Source organism: Diplotaxodon limnothrissa, linkage group LG13 (assembly GCF_057381915.1).
Source record: "Diplotaxodon limnothrissa isolate DT_005_m linkage group LG13, D_limnothrissa_male_GT1.1, whole genome shotgun sequence".
NCBI lineage: Eukaryota > Metazoa > Chordata > Actinopteri > Cichliformes > Cichlidae > Diplotaxodon > Diplotaxodon limnothrissa.
This window is the reverse complement of record NC_140608.1, coordinates 7,814,255-7,835,205: the sequence shown is the minus strand read 5'-3', so window position 1 is coordinate 7,835,205 and position 20,951 is coordinate 7,814,255. Positions and strand designations below refer to the sequence as shown.

Here is a 20,951-nt window from a genome sequence, read left to right as displayed (position 1 = left end):
GTGTAAATATAAAACATCTACTGATTGTAATGATATTGACATGAAAATCGTCAAGAAGGTCATTGAAGGAATTGTAGGACCTCTAACATATATTTGCAACTTATCATTTCAGACGGGAAAAGTGCCAAACAAAATGAAAATAGCTAAAGTTGTGCCGCTGTATAAAACCGGGGATAGACGCCACTTCACAAATTACAGGCCTGTTTCTTTACTACCACAATTCTCCAAAATCCTAGAAAACCTGTTTAATAAACGATTAGACAAATTCTTAGATAAATATAAATTACTCTCTGACAGTCAATATGGATTCAGATCAAAAAGATCAACATCTCTGGCATTAATCGAATCAATTGAGGAGATTACGAATGCTATAGATCAGAAACAGTATGCAGCTGGAGTATTTCTGGATCTCAAGAAAGCATTCGACACAATCAATCATGACATATTAATTAATAAACTGGAACGGTATGGGATTAGGGGGGTTGTACTGCAATGGGTGAAAAATTATTTAAGTGACCGGAAACAATTTGTGAAGCTGGGTGTCCATTCCTCATCATGCTTGGACATTGCTTGTGGTGTTCCACAAGGCTCTGTACTGGGTCCAAAATTATTTATTATTTATATAAATGATATTTGTAAGGCATCTGATATATTAAAATTAGTATTATTTGCAGATGACACAAATATTTTTTGTTCTGGGGGGAATCTAAAGGAGCTGCTGGATACAATTACTTCAGAAATGTGCAAAATTAAAAAATGGTTTAACAGGAACAAACTATCGCTAAATCTAAGTAAAACTAAAATTATCTTATTTGGGAATTCCCTTAGAAATGCACAAGTGCAGATTCATGTAGATGGTGTGGAAATTGAAAGAGTACTTGAACATAAGTTTCTTGGTGTGATTATAGATGATAAATTAAACTGGAAGTCTCATATAAATCATATACATAACAAAATTTCAAGAAGTGTCTCAATCTTGAGTAAAGTAAAACACATTCTGGACCACAAATCACTCCACATTCTCTATTGTTCCCTGATTGCACCGTATTTGAATTACTGTGCAGAGGTTTGGGGCAATACTTACAAATGTTCGCTATCATCAATCTTTATATTACAAAAAAGGGCCATAAGGATAATCCATAAAACTGGTTACAGAGATCATACAAATCCACTATTCTTAAAATCAAAAATTCTAAAATTCACAGATCTGGTTCATTTTCTCACAGCACAAATTATATATAAAGCAATAAATAACCTGCTTCCTGACAATATTCTAAAAATGTTTTCTAAAAGGGAACGGGGATACAATTTGAGGGGGGAATTAAATTTAAAACATCCTCGTATCCGTACAACATTAAAAAGTTTTTGCATCTCTGTGTGTGGAGTGAAGCTGTGGAACAGACTAAGTAAAGATATGAAGCAATGTCCAAGCATGGCGCAGTTTAAAAAGCGGTTTAAGGATATGGTTTTTTCAGGGTACAGGGAAAAGGTAGAGATTTGATAGGGTGTTCTTGTCTAATATTTTCATGTGTGTGCGCATGCACGGGTTTGTTGGTATGGATATATATATATATATAATTGTAGGCTGTGTATCCTTCAGGTGTTAATGGGGTTATTGAAAATGTGTATATGTGCGTATGTGTGTATATACGTATGTATGGATAGATAGAAACATATATGTGTATATATTTAAAAAAAAAAAAAAATAAAAATTACACATAACATATAATGTAATTGCAAGGAGGTATTTCTGTAGTCTATTGATACTAGATAGTGGAAAAGGGGTGGGATTAAATAAGCTTATGCTTCTTCCTGCTCCTTTTTGAACATGGACGTTATTTGGAGTTGTGGTTGCTCGTTTTCCTTTTGTTTGCTTTGTTCATTTGTCTCTTTTAATTCTATTTTTTTTTTTTATACTTTTTCAACATGTTCAAAATAAAGATTCAATCAATCAATCAACTTGCTCAGAATGAAAGAAAACAATAGAAGGAAGAAACCACATAGGGAGTGTACTGAAAGTAGCAACTTTTTTTTTTCTTTTTTGAGATACAACTATTTACATGTAACCAAAGACAATGTCCTTGAAAGGGGTACAAACATTTTTTTCCTCTTCCTGCAATTTTTGTTTTTAAAACAACTCAGAAATATTGTATAAAATAAAAATATCAGCTTCAGGGGAAAAAAGTAGTCTAAGCATCTGAAATGTCCATTAACTGGTATGTACAGGAGTATTTACATTCGGACCAGATTTTTTTTTTTTTTCTCAAAGTGATTAACAGTAAAATGCAGTTGCAGTTCTGTTCACTGCAGCCCTACAAAGCAGATAAAACTAACGTTTTTACAGGTATGGCTGTCATTCAAATCAGTGATCGTACATGTGAGCAGTACAAGACAGAGGCTTTTCCAAGGATCAGGTCAACATCATCATCAAGGCTTAAATGACACCAATATAGAATAAATAAATGGGAGCTTAATGCATGTTATCCAATGCAAACATATCATGAGCAAAAACATGAAGCTGCTTGTGGCTGGACACAGGAAAATATTAGACTCCCCTAACCAGTGTTGGTCAAGTTACTTGAAAAAAGTAATCAGTAACGAATTACTGATTACTTCCCCAAAAAGTAATCTCATTACTTTACTGAATACTTATTTTCAAAAGTAATTAATTATTTAGTTACTTAGTTACTTTTTAAAAACACGATTTACAACCTGAATAGGTGATAAAGCGATAGATCTTTCAGCCCAATTCTACTTTTTCTGCATAATCCATCATACAAAATGTTATCAAATGGAAAAGTCTCTTTTTAAAACTTGTTTTATCAGTTTTAATCTTTTAACTTTATGCATCAAGCAAAAATTTAATTATATGTAACATTCTCTGACTGGAAGAAATTTGTTTAATATTTAAACCTATTTTCTGCACATTCCAGCACATAAAATACATTTTTTTTTGTGTTTACACTCACTCTTTCAAATAGATGCAAGTAAAACACAGCAGAAAATAAATAAAGTCAAAGACTCAGCGGTCCTGTTGCTCTATTTTCACCTGTAAAGCAGGAGTGGCATAGGCGGAGGTTTACCCTGGTGCAGGTGTGCCGCAGTGGTCAGTGGAAGAATCCGCGAGTTTCTCTGTGAGTTTCTCATTACGTCGTAGCTACTCGGTGCTTGCGCGGAAGTTTAGGGTTTTTTTTCGCTGTAAAAAAGTTTTCTTCCCACGCACGATGGATGCTAATGTTTTTGTCACTTTTTATGGAATCAAACTCAAAGTAAGGTCAGTACTTCCACGCTTTAAACGCTGCACGCTCATACTCTCTCCCACACTCAATATATGATCCATTGTTGATCTGCACACAGCTGTTGTCACGAACGTCGCACTCGCTTACGTCACTGTCATGACATTCTCGCAAAAAAAAAAAAAAAAAAAAAAAAAAAAAAAATCACGGTTTTAGTAACGCAGTGTTCCTACGGGAAAGTAACGGTAATCTAATTACCGTTTTTGCAATAGTAATCCCTTATTTACTCGTTACTCGAAAAAAGTAATCGGATTACAGTAACGCGTTACTGCCCATCTCTGCCCCTAACCCCATCCCACTTATGTTGATCAACATGTGCATAATATTTTAGTGATTGATGTTTAAAAACTACAATTTAAGCATAAATTTAGCCACTCAGATGTGCTGTGCCCAGCCACACAGCTGTATCACAAGGGGTGGATTATAATGAGCCGATGTTGGACACAACTGGGATCTCATTACGTAGGCTTTGCATTTTACACAAGAGGAGAACGCATTAAATTAAATACATTAAAAATAACTTCATTACAAACATAAAGGAAGCACAACAATCATAATTTTGAGTAATCCATCACGTTATACCAGTGAGTTTAAATGCGTACTCTAATTACACACGGCTGAATTAAATGAACTTTAAATAATCTAAACAAACTAAAATGTGAGCAAACAGACAACGGCTGAGAAGAATTCTAACTTTTAGAAAAGCTCGTAATTTTCCGAGTGCCGTCACCAGTCAAATAACGGACATCCTATTAAAAGTCAGTATGTCACGCAGTCCTGATTTCTTTAACAGTAACTCATAATTTTGGTAGAGAAATGCCCTCAAGGCAAAAAGAAAAATCTAAAAATATAATGAGCCAAAGCCTACAAAAATCAAGCTCCCAAAAATTACTCGGCACAAAATGAAAAGCTTAGAAAATAAGCTAGAAATTCGATTTCCCTTAAACATTCAAGCCAATTGCAAATGTGTAAGTCAATGGGATTTTGCATTCAAAAATCATTCCATACAGGTTTTACGTACAGACACATCATTCAAACGTCTGTGAAAATGATTTCATGCTAATCTATGATTTCACCCTTGGCTTGGACGTGGACACGCACAGAAGAAAATGTAATGATCCATAAAATTTGATTCAGTGGTTCACACTCCAGCTAAGCAGCCAGAAATCAAGACCCGGCAGCAAACGGGAGACTCCTCCTCAGTGGCCTGCTACCGTCACACATCTCGGGACGATGTGTGAAGACGTCTGCTTCGTTTAACTTTCCGCGGATTACGGGGATGTAGCCTCGCGTCTGCCCGATTCTCACCTGAGGATGAATCTGGATCTGACTCTAAATGGGCTGTTAGCCGAGTGGAACTGAAGTTGTCTGCATGTCTGTCAGCTAGAAGGGCTTTGGTTCGGGTTGTGCTCCAGACAGGGAGTGAAACTTGTGTATATCTGTATGCGTGTGTTTACGCACATGTCAGTGTATGCCTTTTTTCCTCAGAGTTTAGAGTGATCGCAACATCTGCTGATCAGGTGAAGTCAAGAGAATGCTGCTAAGACTCCAATGGCCCCTTGTGGCTTCTAATGGGTAGTGGAGAACAAGAGTAACCTGGAAACCGTTTAATGTGCAGTCGGAGTAAGAGCTCGATAGTTTGCTGTCTGTTAACAGTGCTCCAGGTAGTCGATGACCCGTGAGATGGACTTCTGTCCTGTGGTGCCCATTGCACACTGTGTGGAGACAGAACAGGAAAAACAAAAACAAGTGTGTGAGGATGCCAACAACTTTACTTGTGAGGTCTCGATGCAAACACTGATGATAACAGGATGCTTCTGTTCAAAGGGGATGTTTATGAAACAGATGGTTCCAATCTTCAGCTCTGACAGGATGTGTCACAATCAAAGCTGCTGCAAAACACACATCTGTGGCGTGGTAGTGCTAGCATCACAGGAATCCTTGAATTATTTGAAAATTATGTTTTGCAAATTTTATCATTTCGATTATGCCTCTTGGACATAAAAAAATATTGAATTGTTAATAATCTGTTGAATACATTTAGTATTATAAAGAAGTAGTACTTCATAAAAGCCAAGTGCTACTATAAGCTTTTTATTTTTTGGAAGATGAGCAACAATCAGAAAGGCTTTCATTTATTCATCTTTCAAATGTTTTGAATTCCTAAGTCATTTCATTAATAAACAGAAATAAAGGCTCAGCATTTCACTCACTTTCTAGGGGGTTCTGAAAGGAGCTGAACTGAGCTATAGAAAAACTGCAATTATTTGAAACTAAAAGGGAAAATGTGGTATTGTACAGAATTACTGGGCCTCAAGAATGTTTATTTCATCCAAGCCACTTCACTGCACAAAAATGTGCTTTTGCTCAATGGGTCCAATTAAACGGCTTTTTGTATCTTCAGTTTAATTTGCCTGAAGCCAAGGATTGCATCAACACTCAGAGGCGTTAGGAGGAGGGGAAAAAAAAGGACGAAGACCTTCAGTGTCAGTATTTTCACTACACTGTCACTAAAATATAAGTATTTTTTGTTTGTTTGTTTTTTAAGAAAAACACTTTGATTTGTTGAGCCTGTATAATTCATCATGTATTTGCATAACTGTAGATCATTTTAAACTTCGTCAATCTCAACATGCATCATCACGTAACACTGATAACAGAGGGCTGATCTGAATAGTCACACTCACAGTGAGGTTCATGAAGCTCAAGAACTTCTTCAGCATTTCTGTCATGATGGAGAAATCTCCTTTAGGTAGATTTTCTCTCACAGTAGTCACATTAATCTGAGGATGGCAAAAAAAGGAAGTGAGCAACAACACATATTATAGATTTTTTTTAAAGATCTGGACAAAACAAAATGTATAAATCTGCACCGGTTCTTACCTGGCTGCCCTGACAGAGGCAGCCCAGCAGCAGGGCTGTGTATGAAGCAACAATGCTGTCCTCCATATGCTTGCCTGCGTGCTGCAGAGCTGCAGTAACCACAAAGGAGAAAGACAAGGTTTCCCAATATATATTTAGCTGTAATTCACTGATCAGCTCACCCAACACTTCTACACAGCATTAAAAACAATGAGTCCATGATGTTCACAAGAGTAACATTAACTCCTGTTTTACAGTGCTCATGGAGGTCACATTCAAAGGACTAGCAAGTACTAAAGAACAAAGGTTTGTATTTCGCAACCTAAACTTCAATGGAGCTGCAAAAACTAATCAACTGTAACAATAGCTGGACACAGGTTTCATTATTCATTAGCAAAGCCTGTTATGATGCAAAGCATGCGCTGTGGCAGAAACTAACGACGCAGCTGAGAAAAGCATCAAGGCTAAAGCTAAACAGATTAAAGTGTAGAAGTCAATTTGCCAAAAATCATGGCAGCACTCTACATCAAAGCCTGAGAAGAACATTGAAGGCAAAACAACAAGAGCTGTTGATCTTGCATGACAAACTGACACAACATCACTCAATGACCAGAGAAAGTATGGTGGAGACTTGTAACAATCCCCCCCCCCCCAGATATACTTATGGGGTTCCCATGTTATTTTCAATAAAAATCATTGTTTTGTTTTTTTAAATGGCATAAATAAATAAAAACTAAGAGCAAGCAATTTGAAAATTATGTGTTATATTCAGGCTTTTATAAACAAGCTTAACTTGTGAAGACAGCACTTTGATTTTTCTTTAACAATTTTCCTTTCTTTGGGAAAAAAAAAAAAAAGTGATGCAGCGAGATAAAATTCTACCAAAGACACAGACAGAGAATAATCAATGACATATTTTTAAAATATTGGGTGGATGTGGGTGTGCCGGGTGGGGAAAACCCCACTCGGCACACCCACAGGTCGCACACCCACGGGTGCGACCTGGCCATCCTAACCCATAGTAATTTAAAGATCAGGAATCTATGAGTTCAAAAAAAAGAAAAAGTTTCTCCATGTCGATCTAGAAGTTTTAAAACTTTGGGAAACATTAAAAAGAAAAACTGGAAATGTCATCTCAAAGGAAACTGCCCTTCCTTTGTCTGCACAATTTCTTACACAGCTTATACACAAAACTCAGAATTTTAAGATGAATGGATTAATAAATGAAATTATTCCCATTATGGATAAATGTTGTGAATCTACCCCCTCCTCACCCCCAATCATTTGGTGTGTAAAATTCAGCGAGAATGTCATTTGAAAAGCCAGAACTGAGCAATGTTGGATAAATTAGTTTTAAAAACAAGTTTTTGTTATTGAAGACAAGTGTGGTCTCCCTTAATAGCCTTATTAGAGATTCGGTTAATGAATTCTTAATAGGGATATTTTTCAAAGCTTTATAGTTACTGGTATCTTCATCCTTATTGCAGATATTATTAACTCATGCTTAAATTGAGTCAGCATTTATTTGGATTGTAATTTTACTCAAAGCTACAAACAGCTCCTCATATATGCACAAACCCCAAAATATCTACCTTTATTTAAGTCCAACTCTTCATCCTCCTCTTCTTTCTTCTCGGGTTGGCTGTCATTTGTTTCGGATGCCACCCACTGGATCTCTCCTGATGTCTCTTGCCACTCTCCGCTTTGGTCTAGTGCCGGTTTGGGGGCCTCACTGATGAGGTCGTCAGTCTTTGCCTCAGCCAGGATGGCAGCACGCTCCCTCTCAAGGAAGAGCTGGGATTCCAGGGGAAATAAACAGATGTGAACTCCAAACACAAGCCAAAAAACAGGAGCCAAGTAACACAGCAAATTTTTCATAATTCAAAGGGAATAAAAGAGTGGCAGTTTAGCTTGACAGCAAAGGTATTTCATCTTGGCAAAGTTAGGAAGCAAATAGGCATGCCAAATACTGTGAAACTAGCCTGTAATACTTGGGCATGAAAAGTAATTTTGAGGTTAATTGCCATTTTTTTCTTTAAAAGTTTCCAGACTTTTTGAAAATCTGCAAGAACTCTGGCTGCAGTGACATTGATTAAAAAAGAAAAACCTAAATAAAAACCTAATTTTGAAATTTTAATCCACAAACAAGCAAGCATTTACTTACACTTGCTTATTACTTAATACTGTGAGCAAACAGAGGTGTGCATTTAAAGCAGTGAAGAGATGTTTAACACTCCCGAGAAAGATGTGTTACCAGGTAAATGAGTGGTTCACGAGTTCTATGATACAGACAAAAGAAATTGCAACACAACACCCAATCACTTTGTTTCTGCTTAAATTAAGAATAGGAAAGATGTATTCAGCTCTTTAAACTGTATTAAACTATTGTTTTGTGGGGGTTTGGTTTATTTTTTAAACAAAAAGACAAAAGAGAGCCACATCCAGTGACTGCTAAAATATTGATGTATGAGTTCTGGCACAGTTCCTACCTTCACCAGGGCAGCCAAAGCACCGCAGGACTTGGGCTTGTCAGCCGTATCTGCCTGAGTCTCAGCTGACTCTTCCAATGTGTCAGATTGCGTTGGGTCAGCAGGCTGCATGAGGCTGTCTTCCAGACAGGTGTCGTCGACATTGTACTCCATGTCCACCAGACAGTGGCGGTTTCTGGAGCTGTACTCCACAAGGTTAATTAGTAGACCCAGACCCTGGTATACACCACAGAATACACAAATGAGACATTCACATACATACATAAACTTACTAAACAGCGTGTCAGCAACTGTGCCGTTGCGAAGATGTTTTCTGTTGTTGAAGAGAACCTTACCAGCACACGCACGTCAAATCGCTGCTCCTGGGGGATGTAGCGTGGGACTTGAAGGACACAATTTAGAGCAGTCACTATTAGCTGATCCTGTTCACCCGTCTTAGTGCTTCCCCACTCTGTAGGCAAAAATAACCTTATTATTAACCTCTGCTCACACATGTCAACATGATTCCCTGCTAAGCACCTGAATATTATAGCTCACGGTACAGACTATAATCATACAAGATACAACTGAATTCTAGCTGACCACATTAACACGAATATATTCATTTTGTACAGAAGTACACAATGAGCCATTTCATCTTTGTATATTTATAGAACTACAATCCAAACAAAAAAACTACAGTAAATTGAGTTTTTTGCAGTTTTCCATAAATAGTATAAGAAAAGAAAAAGGAATGAGAATACCATTGTCATGGGTAAGGTTGAGCAGCACTCCAATAACAGCCCTCATACAGTCCTCCACCGCCTTTCCCACATTTGTGAAGCTGCAGTGAGGCAGTGCAGCAGCCGATGAAGACAGAGAGGTGTTGTTTAATGCCCTGCTGTACCGCTGGATCATATCCTCACAGTATCGCAAAGCTCTGATAAAAGTAAGAAAAAGATATTGTTGACAGAAAGTAAAAAGTGACATAACAGAAATAAAGAAAAATATTAAAGTGCAGAGTGGAAAGATAATCCTAAATGCAGAAAGTGCAACGAGCTTGAGCACAATTGATCTTCGATATACTGTGTTCATGAATGCAAACTAAGAAGAATCCATGGTTAAAACTAAGATCTAACTTTTGCTATCAATTTTAGAAACCACAGACCTGGTTATCGGTGTGGTTACCTTTATCCAAATCTATTATCCTAGGATTATTTTTATTTGCCCTAATGTTGTTTTTGATGGGCATGAGAAGCTTTAGAATTGCCCCGAGGTGATGATGAGTAAAATGATCTTACAAAAAGTAAAAGAGACAAAGTGAAAAGGACCTGTTGTCACGATAGCCACTGTGTCCCAGTATGTCTGTAGACAGTCAATAATAGCTGTAAGCAGTAGCTGGTGCTCACCTGGCAGAGGAGACAATAAGCTGAGAGTCTTTGTAGGCAATCAAGTAACTCTGATTTTCAGGGTTCTGCACTGTAACCTGTTGGCAGGAGATGAAAGAGAAATGAAATCAATAGAGGGAAAAAGTACACCAAGAACCTTGAAAACAAGACAAGAAACACAAAATTAAGGGAGACCCTTTATGTTTAGCTCGGAAAGCTGAATGGCATTTTAAGATATAGCTGATAAAGACACATTCAGTGCTTTAAGCAGAGGCATTTAATCGGGTAACAAAGGTCACCAGCCAATTCACAGCTTAGTACTCAATTACTGTTGTCCTTGAGGCTCACTCTAGTGTGACTTTGGTGCAAGAGAGAATCCAACTTGACAGAACTGTACTTACACTTTCAAGCACTCTCAGACACCTCTCAGCCCCCCATAAAGATGCTACAAGGTTCTCCTTGTCATCCTCTTGGCTCAGGTTGTCAACACACTCTTTCACTGTGGCAATGCAACACACACGACATGTGGCAATTACAAACCGTGACAAACAAAATCGTTGCATAGGTATACACATATGCACTGTACAGCATGGCTTTGAGCACATTAGTATCCAACACCCACCTTTGTCAACAATATGGTCCAGGCCTCCCAGTAGCCGGAGCTCCTCTTTGAACCAATCACCAGCTCTCTTGGAGGTTAACGACAGAAGTGTCTCCATGGCAAGGTGCCCTGTCTGCAGGGATAGAGGACAGAAGCATGTTTTAAAAAAACATCACTGGAATTTTATGTATGCTTGTATTACAAACCCACTATTGTAAAAGTCGTCTACACTAAAACACACATTTTCCCCCCTAATTAAGCTTGATAAGAAGAAATATAAACCAGTTCACCAAGAAAACATTACTAGGTAGTAAAGCATATGTAATATTAATGCTGTCATTTTATCAAATCAGCAACTTTTCTGACTGAAATATTGTCGATCAGTTGTGACAGGTCAAAACTGACAGCTGAGCTGCAGTAAGATTAGTGTATTTGCATGCAGAAGGGGGTGCATACAAAGAGGTCAGACTGACAGATTATATTTTTATGAAAAACCTTTCCATTAAAGTAGTTTAAAAATGTACATAGTGTTGCTTATTCAATAAATATATGAACAAGAGACTGTGGTTACTGATTAAATCCAAGATTCACCAGTTATGTGATGATGTTATGATTTCTTTATTGATGGACAACCTACCGTGATGTTTTCTAAGTCAAGGTGCTTGTTGTGCACAGTCTCGCACAATTTCCTGATCTTCTCTTTGACCTTTGCCATCTCCTTTGCTGTGAGCTGATCCTGGTGACCCGAGTAGTCCTGGTCTAGTTCCAGCAGCTTGATCATTAGCTCCAGACATGCCCTGTCCAGATCCATGTTAAGACGATCCCGGCTCAAAATGTACATCAGTGCAGCCGTGCACAGAGCGAGGTTCTGATAAAATGACAGATCAGGTTTTACAAAGGGGTGCAGGCAGTGTAGATCATATGGAGAAAGCTCTGGATCAGTAAGAAAAAGCTTATTGTGTGTCACTTTCACTACATAGTTCTCAAAATTACAAAATTTATACTTAGATATATATAAAAACAACATGAGTTGATTCAAAGTGCTATTCAGTCAAGGATTACAACCAGAATACAAAGAATATGTTAAAAACAGCACCAAGAGAAAAACAGAAAATACACACAAAAGAAATAAATAAAATAAAGATTAAGACAAACTGACATCAAAAAAGGTCCATCCGGTCACAAATACTGCCATATCATAAAAACATAATACCCACCACAAGCTCTTCGCTTATTTAAAGGAAAGACTAATATATTTTAAGACACTACATTAACAACAGAAAACCTACTTGTTGAGCAAAAAATAAAATCACAAACCTATTTATACGTGTGCATATCTAACCCTGGGATGTCATTTGAATAACTACTGAGGTCTCCTTGCACTCTTCTTGCATTTTGATAATTTAATACCGAAGAAACAGGGCTCGTGATTCAACACTTCATCTTAGATGGAAAAGTAATGGTTCATGTCACAAAATAAATTGTGAAAGCACAAGTTATTCAAACATTGTATTACCATCTGTCAAAACTTCAAGGGAGATGATAGAAAGAGATTGTGGCAGGAGGTGACAAAAAAATAATTAATTAAAAACAAAACTTTGACTGACCGGGTGTTGTGGAGCATCGTTGAGCATTTTGAAGACCTGTGCGACTTTCCCTCTTGCCCTCAGGTGCATCCTGAAACTGGGCATGGCACACCGTGTGGCCAGGCTGATTATACTGGAGAAATGAGGGAGGAAAGTGGAGAATAGAGGGAATGTTAAAGATAGATTTATGACAATGAAATCAGCCTACTTTTAAATTAAAATGTCACAAATGGCAAACTAAAGAAATATAGGGAAAGATTTAAAGACTAAGGCTTCAATGTTGCCCATGCTATGCATCAATCCAATGTTCTAATGGTATAAAACAACAACAGCCTGACTTTGGCTTTCTGCTGATGCACAGCATGGATCCAATGCAAGCATTAAATTATTAAGCTGTTTTTCTCAGTGTGAGAAAGAGACTGGGAATGATTCTTTTATGTGTAAGGAAATGTCAGTGTTGACTTAAACATCACCTTTCTAATTCTGTAACTTCATATATCACAAATAAAAAAAAATGTCCAATTTATTCAATAGGTAGCAATAAGTAAAAACAAATAAATACAAAAAAAAGACTATAGGACGAAAAAAAAAAATACAATGTAAAACTAATTTAGTTTATTATTATAGTTAATTATAATTTTATTATCATCATCATCATCTCAACTCATTATGACAGTTATTTGAAGCTCTTCAGTCATTACTTGACCAGTTTGATGTACAACATTGTAAACATACAGTGAAAACTTGTTGGTGTCCCAGGTGTGAGACACCTTCAGAAGTGCTAATGTTTTACATATATTAGCCCAGACATAATGTAAATATCGGATTGGGTGTGGTGTATGGCCACACATTAACTACCTGTACTGCATTTCTAGTTTAAATTATGAATAAAATCACTTAAATCCTATGAAAACATTGGATAAGAAGTGTGATTTACATCATAGTTTCAATGTTTTAACTAAATGTGATTTTGTTATCACATTTAGTTAATCAGTGACACATGATCAATAATTATTTTTTCATGGTTTCAATGAGAGAGCAATGCTGTGAAAATGAACGCAGAACAATATTAGTTTAATCTTGGATATTTTTTTTTTTATTATTCATAAACGCTGCAAGTGAAAAATCACAATTGGAAGTAAAATGTGATTAACAGGCTGAGGCACAACGGTGGAAGGGAGGCGAGCAAATGCAAAGGGACAGAAATGATTGAGAACTTTAGCTACACATGAAGTCTCTGGGCTGGAGTGCAATTCAATTAAAATTGATCATCTGTGCTTGTTTTTAAAGTATTAACTCTGCGTTTTCTACCTCCTACTACTTTGTTGCAAGAATAATAACTTACTTTATGAATTTTGGTTTTAGGTACTTTTATGAAATATTAACTGGCATATGCTTGTACCAGTCACTGAACTTTGTAAACTAAGTAACATTTAGCAAGTCACAAAAAAGAAATTAAAATCAGACCAAATATAGAAATGTTCCTCTACAACACAACAAAGAAAAATTCCCAGCTGGTTATTAAACTTACCTAAGGCATCTTGTGTTGAGCGGCTGACTACTCTTGAGCCCCGTCTCCAGGTACTCAAAATCATCTGTGAACTCTTGATTCTCTCCAAACTCCACCACATCGTTGAAGTGTTTCACATGCTGCACCACAGTATACAGCTGGTAGTAAGGGAAATGGGGTTAATTGTAGCTAATTGAGAAGCACTGCATCTGTCCAGACCCTCAAATTGCTCACACACACACACAGCAAATTGCTCACATTTCTAAATTCCTCTATTGGTTTCACAGCCAGCAAAAGCTTCAGGTCAGTATGATCAGCAGTTGACACTGTATGTATATCTATATCAGCAGTCACACTGTGAGGGGGCTCAGCACGACACAGGATGGAGGACCTGGGTTTATAACAGAATCAGTGTGTGGTGACAGCTTAGTGTAGCTGAAGCCATTTAACCTCAGGGGATCTGTGGCTAACAGCCTGATCTGGGGCCAGAAGGCCCATCTGTAAATGACACAAGCTGTATGGGAGTAGCACTGGCACACATCAAATGAATGCCAACCCTTCACTGGCTGAGTGTTTAAAAAGGAAGGGGGGAAAAGGGGGGGCTAGGGGTAATTCATACTGGCAAGCAAACAAAATGTGAAGTAAAAACTGATCAGAAAGATTTATCTAACAACTGCTGTTACTCAGCAAATCTGTGTAACCTGGACTCACCTCCTTGTCTTCTTTTCTGCATTTGAGTGCTGTGACAATATCCTGGTTGAGTCGTGTGGGGATGGTCTCTGACTTAATGACTTTGGGTGGCGGTGGAGGAGCTTTGAACAAGCCGTCATCTTTATGGGAGTTGCTGTCCTTGCTGCTGCTCGATAAAATAGCCTAAGGACAAAAAAGAAGCTGAGAAACGGGGCTCATACCAAAGCAACAAAATCTGTTTAATGACATGTCCACAAGATTTACCACAGCTGAACAGTCTGTTAACCACACAAGTCTTTAATAAGTGCTGTTAACAGATGTCAGACGAGGTAGTGCAAAGTTAACAATAACTTTTAAATCCCAGTCGCCAGAGTCTGATTAGCTAGTCTCTAAACAAACATTATTTCCATTGGGGTAATTCAATACAAAACATACAAGCAAACTTCACTTGCCTGGAAAAGTAATTTCACTTGAACAGCAATACTAATTAGAGCAATTAATACAGAAATTGTTGACTACTAAGAGACCAGTAAACAGTATCCTAATATGTGGACATTAAGAACACAAACACAAATAAATGGCGCTAGTTAATAGCATTTTCTTTACATAATAACCCAGTAATAGTGTTTACCCTCTCTGTGCAAAATGAATGTATACACCCTAATGAGAACTTTAAACATACAAATACACTCTTTACTCACAATGACAGATTTACATTTTTGTTCCAGTTCCTGACAAGTAAACCAAGCAGTAACCTTGCTGAAAAATTAAGACGAGGGAAAAAAAACTGTGGCTTCTCTTATAGCAATTTGAGTTTGGCTCCAAAATTAATCAATGTGTGATTGACTTGTGGTATTTTAAAATGCCTAGCTTCAGCCATGAAAAGAACACCTGGCACAAAGAACAGATTTAGTCTACATAGCCAACTTCCTCCCCCATAATATCTGATTTTTTAATAGCTCACATTGACATTTTATTATAGCTTAAAACTGAAAGGCGTGCTAACATTAGCTACAGTGGATTTTGTGCAATACTTTACCTTCAGTACTCAACTGGACTAGACTGAACTTTTGAAGCATTTTTAATGTACTTATCTGATGAGTAATATGGCTTGCCAGGTGGCACAGCCCATCCGAAAAGTTTGATATTCAGTTTCAGTGACTGAAATTCAAGTATTATAATTCTGTTAATAAGCAGATACCCGTGTTTGTGCTTTGCTAGGATCAGCTGATGATTTAGCACCCCACCAACTGGCCTAAATATGGTCTCTACATCAACAAAGTCAACATACCAGCAGCTAAAACACAAATATTATGGCTTCAAAATGCAGGTTTAAGAAGCTAATAGATGATGCCACATTCTGTCCATCTTTTACTAACAGTCTACAGTCTACAGGCAAAATACAGTATCTTACCGGAGCAGTCTGAGATCGAGAGACTGGAGGCACAGGCATTTCTTCAGGTTCGGGCTGGTTCCAGTGGCGAGCATTGTACACAGCTTTAGCAGGAGACTGAAACACAGCAAGAACTTAAAAATTTGTCAGTTAACTAAACGGATACACATATTTAGTGATTACTAACAGCTGGCATAAGAAAATACTGATGGTGCTTTCAGATTGGTGCATTTCAGTGATGACAGTTTAAAAAAAATAAATTAAAAAAATTACAACAACAACCTATATGCCAATATTTTATTCTCTAAAGAATACCACGTTCCAGCTGTAAATGAGCAGAACTGAACCCATAAACACTGCATGCTGAATTCATGTTGATATACTAAGACAACAGCAGCCTCAGTGTAGAACACAACAGTCCCCAAGCAGCACAAAACATTTCCTGAAAATGACAGATTGTGAAACTCAATTATATCGTACAAAGACAATGTAGGAAGTTTTGCTGAGGAAGTAGAAAGAATAACTACACAGAATTAGTAAGACACACTACAAATAACCCAAAGCCACTTCAAAACATGATCTAGATAAAGAGAGAAAATGTGGGCATTACACAAAACAGCACAGCATTACAAATCAAAGCAGAGTTATGAGAAAATATGTGCCTGATGAAGAGGTAATATCCAAATCCCCTTCAAAGTGGAAACCCATGCATGCTACTGAACGCACATTTATGGGATTCAAATGAGACTGCTGTCAAAAGTTATTCCCTGGGCATCACAGTTCAATGCCTTAAGTCTCTGACTGTAGTTCTAACCTGCATCACTGCTGAATCACAGAATTGGATTACATAAAATGACAACCATATAAATTTAGTTTTCAGTCGAGCCTCTTACCCGCCCACTTGCTCTATTTTTCTCTGATGCTCTCCTCACTCTCGTTATCTCAGGCTATTTTCAGACAAGCTGGGCATTCTGTTATGTAAATGTCATCTAAACATCAATAAGCCAAGACGTGTCAGACCTGCTTTAAACCCTGGTCAGGAGTAAGGTCATCAAAAGTGCTAGATGACTTGTACTGAGACACTTAGATTGATCAGACTGCAGTTAAAAGGTTTGTGCCTATCCCTTGTCTATGCAGTTGTTAAAAAAAAAAAAAAAAAGTCTCATGGGCAAATATTCAAAGACACTGGATGGCACAGGACAAAGAAAACATTTGGTTGAAAAGCGAGCCAAGAAACACACGGCCAATTTTAAAACATGCTTAAATACCTTTTTGGGTCCACTGAAAATCTTTTTCAGTCCACTGCCGACGTCCTTGGATTTGTCACTTGGCTTCCCTGAGCGTGCTTTCTGGCCCTCGGTACCACCAGGACTTGAGTCATCGGAAAAGTCAAAGGCATCTGCTGGATAAACCAGATTGTTGATGATTAAAGGGAAAAGAAAAAAAAGCATGAGTTTGTAAATGGATGGAATATTAACCAAAGTGGGTCATCCAAGCACTTCTAATTTAAAGAGAGGTTTGAAGTTTATGTCGTTACATTGGATCATGCAATAAAATGACAATTACACCAACACCAGATCTGTTTTTAAGGACTGCTTTTACCTGTATTACTGCTAGCATGACTGTCTTGAGAGTCACTGGTATGAGGGCTATCCACGCTGGAGCTCAAAGCAGCTAAGGCTGCGGCTGCCTTCCTGGCCTTCTTTTCTTTGGCTTGGGAGCTCTCATCATCACTGTCACTCTCACTCAGGTCATCAAAGCCAAAGTACTTGATCTTGTAGCTACTCTTGCCAGCTTCTGAACCCTCCTCCCCCTCCTGGTCCTCTTTGTCCTCAAAGCCAAAGAACTCTAGCTTGGTCTCGGTCTTGGTCTTCTTGGTCTTTGTCTGTGTGGGTCTGAACCTACAAACAAGAAGAATATATTTTTTTTTAGATTATTTTGTTTTGAAGTATTGTGCCTTATGGGATTTTTCAAAGGAGATAGAAACTGAAGCAGGACAAAGAAAAAACTATTTTGTAGAAACAAAGAAAAGAAAATGGGATTTCAAAGTGGGTGCCTAAAATTAATTAGCTGAGTGAATAGAAAGCTTTTTTGTCAATAAATGTTACTGTTTAGAGACATCTAAAAAACTGTAGACTTTACAATATAGAACAAACACTAATGCACGTTTCTCCAAATAGTTGATGTCAATAGTTTAGTTTAAAAATAATTCTTATCAAGTTAATTCCGTATAAATGGCTGACATGAGATGAGATCACACACACAATGACACAGACAGAGCACACATTTTTGCCACCATCTGCCATTTTGACTTGTTAGAGGGGATTTAACATTAATCTAACAAACTAAAGGTTCACTCCCTGCTGCCTCTCTTGCCACTGGTGATTCAATCCGACCTGCCTCTCAAAAGCAATGAAATGAAAGCGCAAGAACATATCAAACTTCAAAGTATGACCCGAAACTTTGAATTTTAAAGCCAGGGACACATCAAGGTAAAGCACATTCTTTCAGAGCAAAAGTCTGGCCAATAAATGTATAACAATACGATACATGAAAGCATAATCTAAGTGCCAATGAAATCTTTATTAAACCTGAACTTCAGTAGCGTCTGCACTTTGTTCCTCAGAATATGAATGAATGACATTTTTATAAGACCCAGTACTAGTGAGAGATAAAGCAAAGTGTGTATGAGCACACAATGAAGTAAGATATAAGGTAGTATGTATTATTATATTTAAATTACTAACCTACCACATGATGGCTGCCTTATGGTATCGTGTATACACGGTAATAAATATTTAACCTGAAAATATTTACTACAAAAACAAAATCTTGAATGACACAAGAAAATATACTCAAGTCACCCATCCATGTAATTAGCAATGGTGGATAGGCTACAATTGTTTAAATAAGAATTCAGAACATAGTATTTTGAGAATTCTCCCTGCAATGTGGCTTTTAAGACACAGAACTATCAGCCTTACCTAGTAGGTTTGGGTGGTGGTGTATCTGATTTCTTCTTCATCTGCCCTGCTTCTCCAAGGTCAGCTGGGGGAGCGAGGCTGACCAGTTCGTCAATGCTCCGCTCCATTGAGTCCTGGATGGTGACATTGCACACTGACAGGCAGGAAGGGTGGAGAACCGTGTAGTCCCGTACCCTCCCACCACCCCTTCCCACAGGCTTGGCTGCTGTTTTAGCACTGGCAGCAGTACTACTTGCACCAGCAGAAAGGGCACTGTTGGGCTTATCTTGGGCACTTGCACCATCAGTGGACTTGTTGCTGTTACTTTCTGCAAGTTCAGACGATGATTTGTCAGGACGGCCTGGCCGCTGGTATTTTTTGCAATTTGAGGCCCTCAGGGTAAATGGGGAAGGGGGAATATTGTCCACTGGCTCTGGTGGGGCCTCCGCTGAAGGCTCCACCTCTGCACCTTTCATTTCATCTGACAGCAAGCCATCACAAGAAGATGAGGATTGGAAGTCCCTGCTACCACCTGGCACATCAGTGAACAGTTTAACAGATGTGTCTATATTAGGAGAGGAGGAGGTGGACCTCTGGGAGAAGTTCTGATCATCAGAGAGGACTGTGCTTGACAAAGAGGTCCCCCATGCAGGTTTCTGGCTGCTCTGTGATTCACTTTTGTACCACGGCTGGTTATTTTTACCTACTTTCTCCTCTGTTTTTTGTTTGCCTTTGAACAAAAGAGAAGATAAATGCAGGTTTGTTTAAACAAAAGACAGGAACTACTATGCTTCTATAATAGTTAGAAATCACTGTAAAACTTAAATAAGCAGGTTAAAATAAATTTGGATAAGGAGTTTAAAAAAGTGCATGGAAAAAAATGAAAACTTACTCATGAATGTGGCTGTTGAACATGCAGAGGACTGTGCATAAGTCACAACAGCGGCTGTCCCAGTGCTTTGCACTGTGGTGGTCTTCATCACCTCCCCTTCAGCAACTTTTGCCTGCGACACGTTGTGGGAGGTTACAGTCTTGGACTCTTCATCACTGTCAAAGCCAAACGGGTCTTCCTCACTATCACTGTCCTCAAGCCTGGGCCTTTTGGGGACCTCAGAAACGTCAGGTTTTAACAAAGGCCGTTTGGCTCCGAGCTGAGCCTTGTAGGTGGTCTCCCCCCATTTGGTGGTCAGAGTGGGCTTTTTATTGGAAAAGACCTCCTCAAATTTCGAGTTAGCCTCCCCACCTTTGCGGTTGTACGTTTTGCCGAATCTGGATGTCATGTTGGCTGCTCTATGTTACATATTCCCTGTGAACAGCAGCAGAGACAATAAAACGTTTACTATACCAATAGATCATCAAGAACATTATAATCTGCGCACTTAAATTGATACGAACGACTTAGCAAAGGAGTGTTTAAAAAAAAACATAAAACAAAAACAGGCTGTAATCGTCATGAGTGGTTTGGGGAATGTTATTTATATTAATCCGGCTAAGTTATGTTTCAGCTGTTGGCTGGTAGCGCACAAAGTTAGCATAGCTAGCTCAAGCGGTATAGCTTTCCAAACCATCATCGGTAAATGTGAGCAACACGACAGAAAGCGTGAACGATTTAGAGCAACTTTAATACAATTTGAAACTCTTTACCTATCAGCACATACTTACAGGACAGCTAAGTACTGTGTTAACTCTAGCTCAGTCAGCCCTTGTTTGTAAAGTTAACTACTATAAAGTTAGCCACTAGCCATTAGCTTAACATGGCTAACTATGCTAACGTAAGTCTGTTTACATTTCTCACCTGGCTGCCTCAAATGTCAGAAACCTTGCGTTTGAAACAAGTTTTAGTCTTTTGACGTAATGGTCTGAATGGAAATACTATGGTGCAGAAATCGTCCGTAATTACAAATGAGTAATAATGCAGTGTTACCTTTTAACTCCAGCGAAAGGCTAACCGTCCGCTTGTTTTTTAGCCAGCCGGCTAGGCCTGATTTCCCACTCGCACACAAATCAAGCGGGTAAAGTCCGCTCAGCAGAGTACAAACACCATTACAAAGACATCTCTATTCCGAATATGTCCACGCAGCGATGCTTATCAACACAGAAATGCGTACTTAACGCATCGGTGCCTGTAACAGTCTATATATGGTAGATAATCCGGACTTTTTGCATTTTGTAGTGCTACGGACGGCCATTAAAA

At 38.2% G+C, this 20,951-nt stretch overlaps 1 protein-coding gene across 2 annotated transcripts; it reads right to left on the bottom strand.

The window, feature by feature from the left end:
* Positions 1-3,450: 3,450 nt before the first annotated feature.
* wapla (WAPL cohesin release factor a) lies at positions 3,451-20,951 on the bottom strand. Of its 2 annotated transcripts, none has more exons than XM_085369735.1 (20): positions 20,682-20,951; positions 19,650-20,063; positions 18,779-19,487; positions 17,397-17,695; positions 17,063-17,196; positions 15,816-15,911; positions 14,423-14,584; positions 13,733-13,869; positions 12,223-12,334; positions 11,253-11,483; positions 10,637-10,748; positions 10,416-10,513; positions 10,036-10,112; positions 9,391-9,566; positions 8,983-9,098; positions 8,648-8,863; positions 7,751-7,952; positions 6,180-6,268; positions 5,984-6,079; positions 3,451-5,011 (listed from the first exon to the last, which is right to left on the bottom strand). In XM_085369735.1, the coding sequence occupies exons 2-20, from the start codon at positions 20,035-20,037 to the stop codon at positions 4,946-4,948; spliced, it is 3,516 nt and encodes a 1,171-aa protein (XP_085225861.1). In that variant the 5' UTR covers positions 20,038-20,063; positions 20,682-20,951; the 3' UTR covers positions 3,451-4,945. The 2 variants fall into 2 exon arrangements, with proteins under 2 accessions (XP_085225861.1, XP_085225862.1); XM_085369736.1 differs by having other exon boundaries at positions 17,063-17,193.

Bases quoted from the DNA above. Each gene is read 5' to 3' on its own strand.
- wapla (XM_085369735.1), bottom strand. From the start codon at position 20,037: ATGACATCCAGATTCGGCAAAACGTACAACCGCAAAGGTGGGGAGGCT. The intron at 15,912-17,062 runs GTATTTAAGCAT...GCTGTGTTTCAG, and splicing joins TTTTCAGTGGACCCAAAAAG to TCTCCTGCTAAAGCTGTGTA. The intron at 13,870-14,422 runs GTGAGTCCAGGT...CCTTACTACCAG, and splicing joins GCAGAAAAGAAGACAAGGAG to CTGTATACTGTGGTGCAGCA.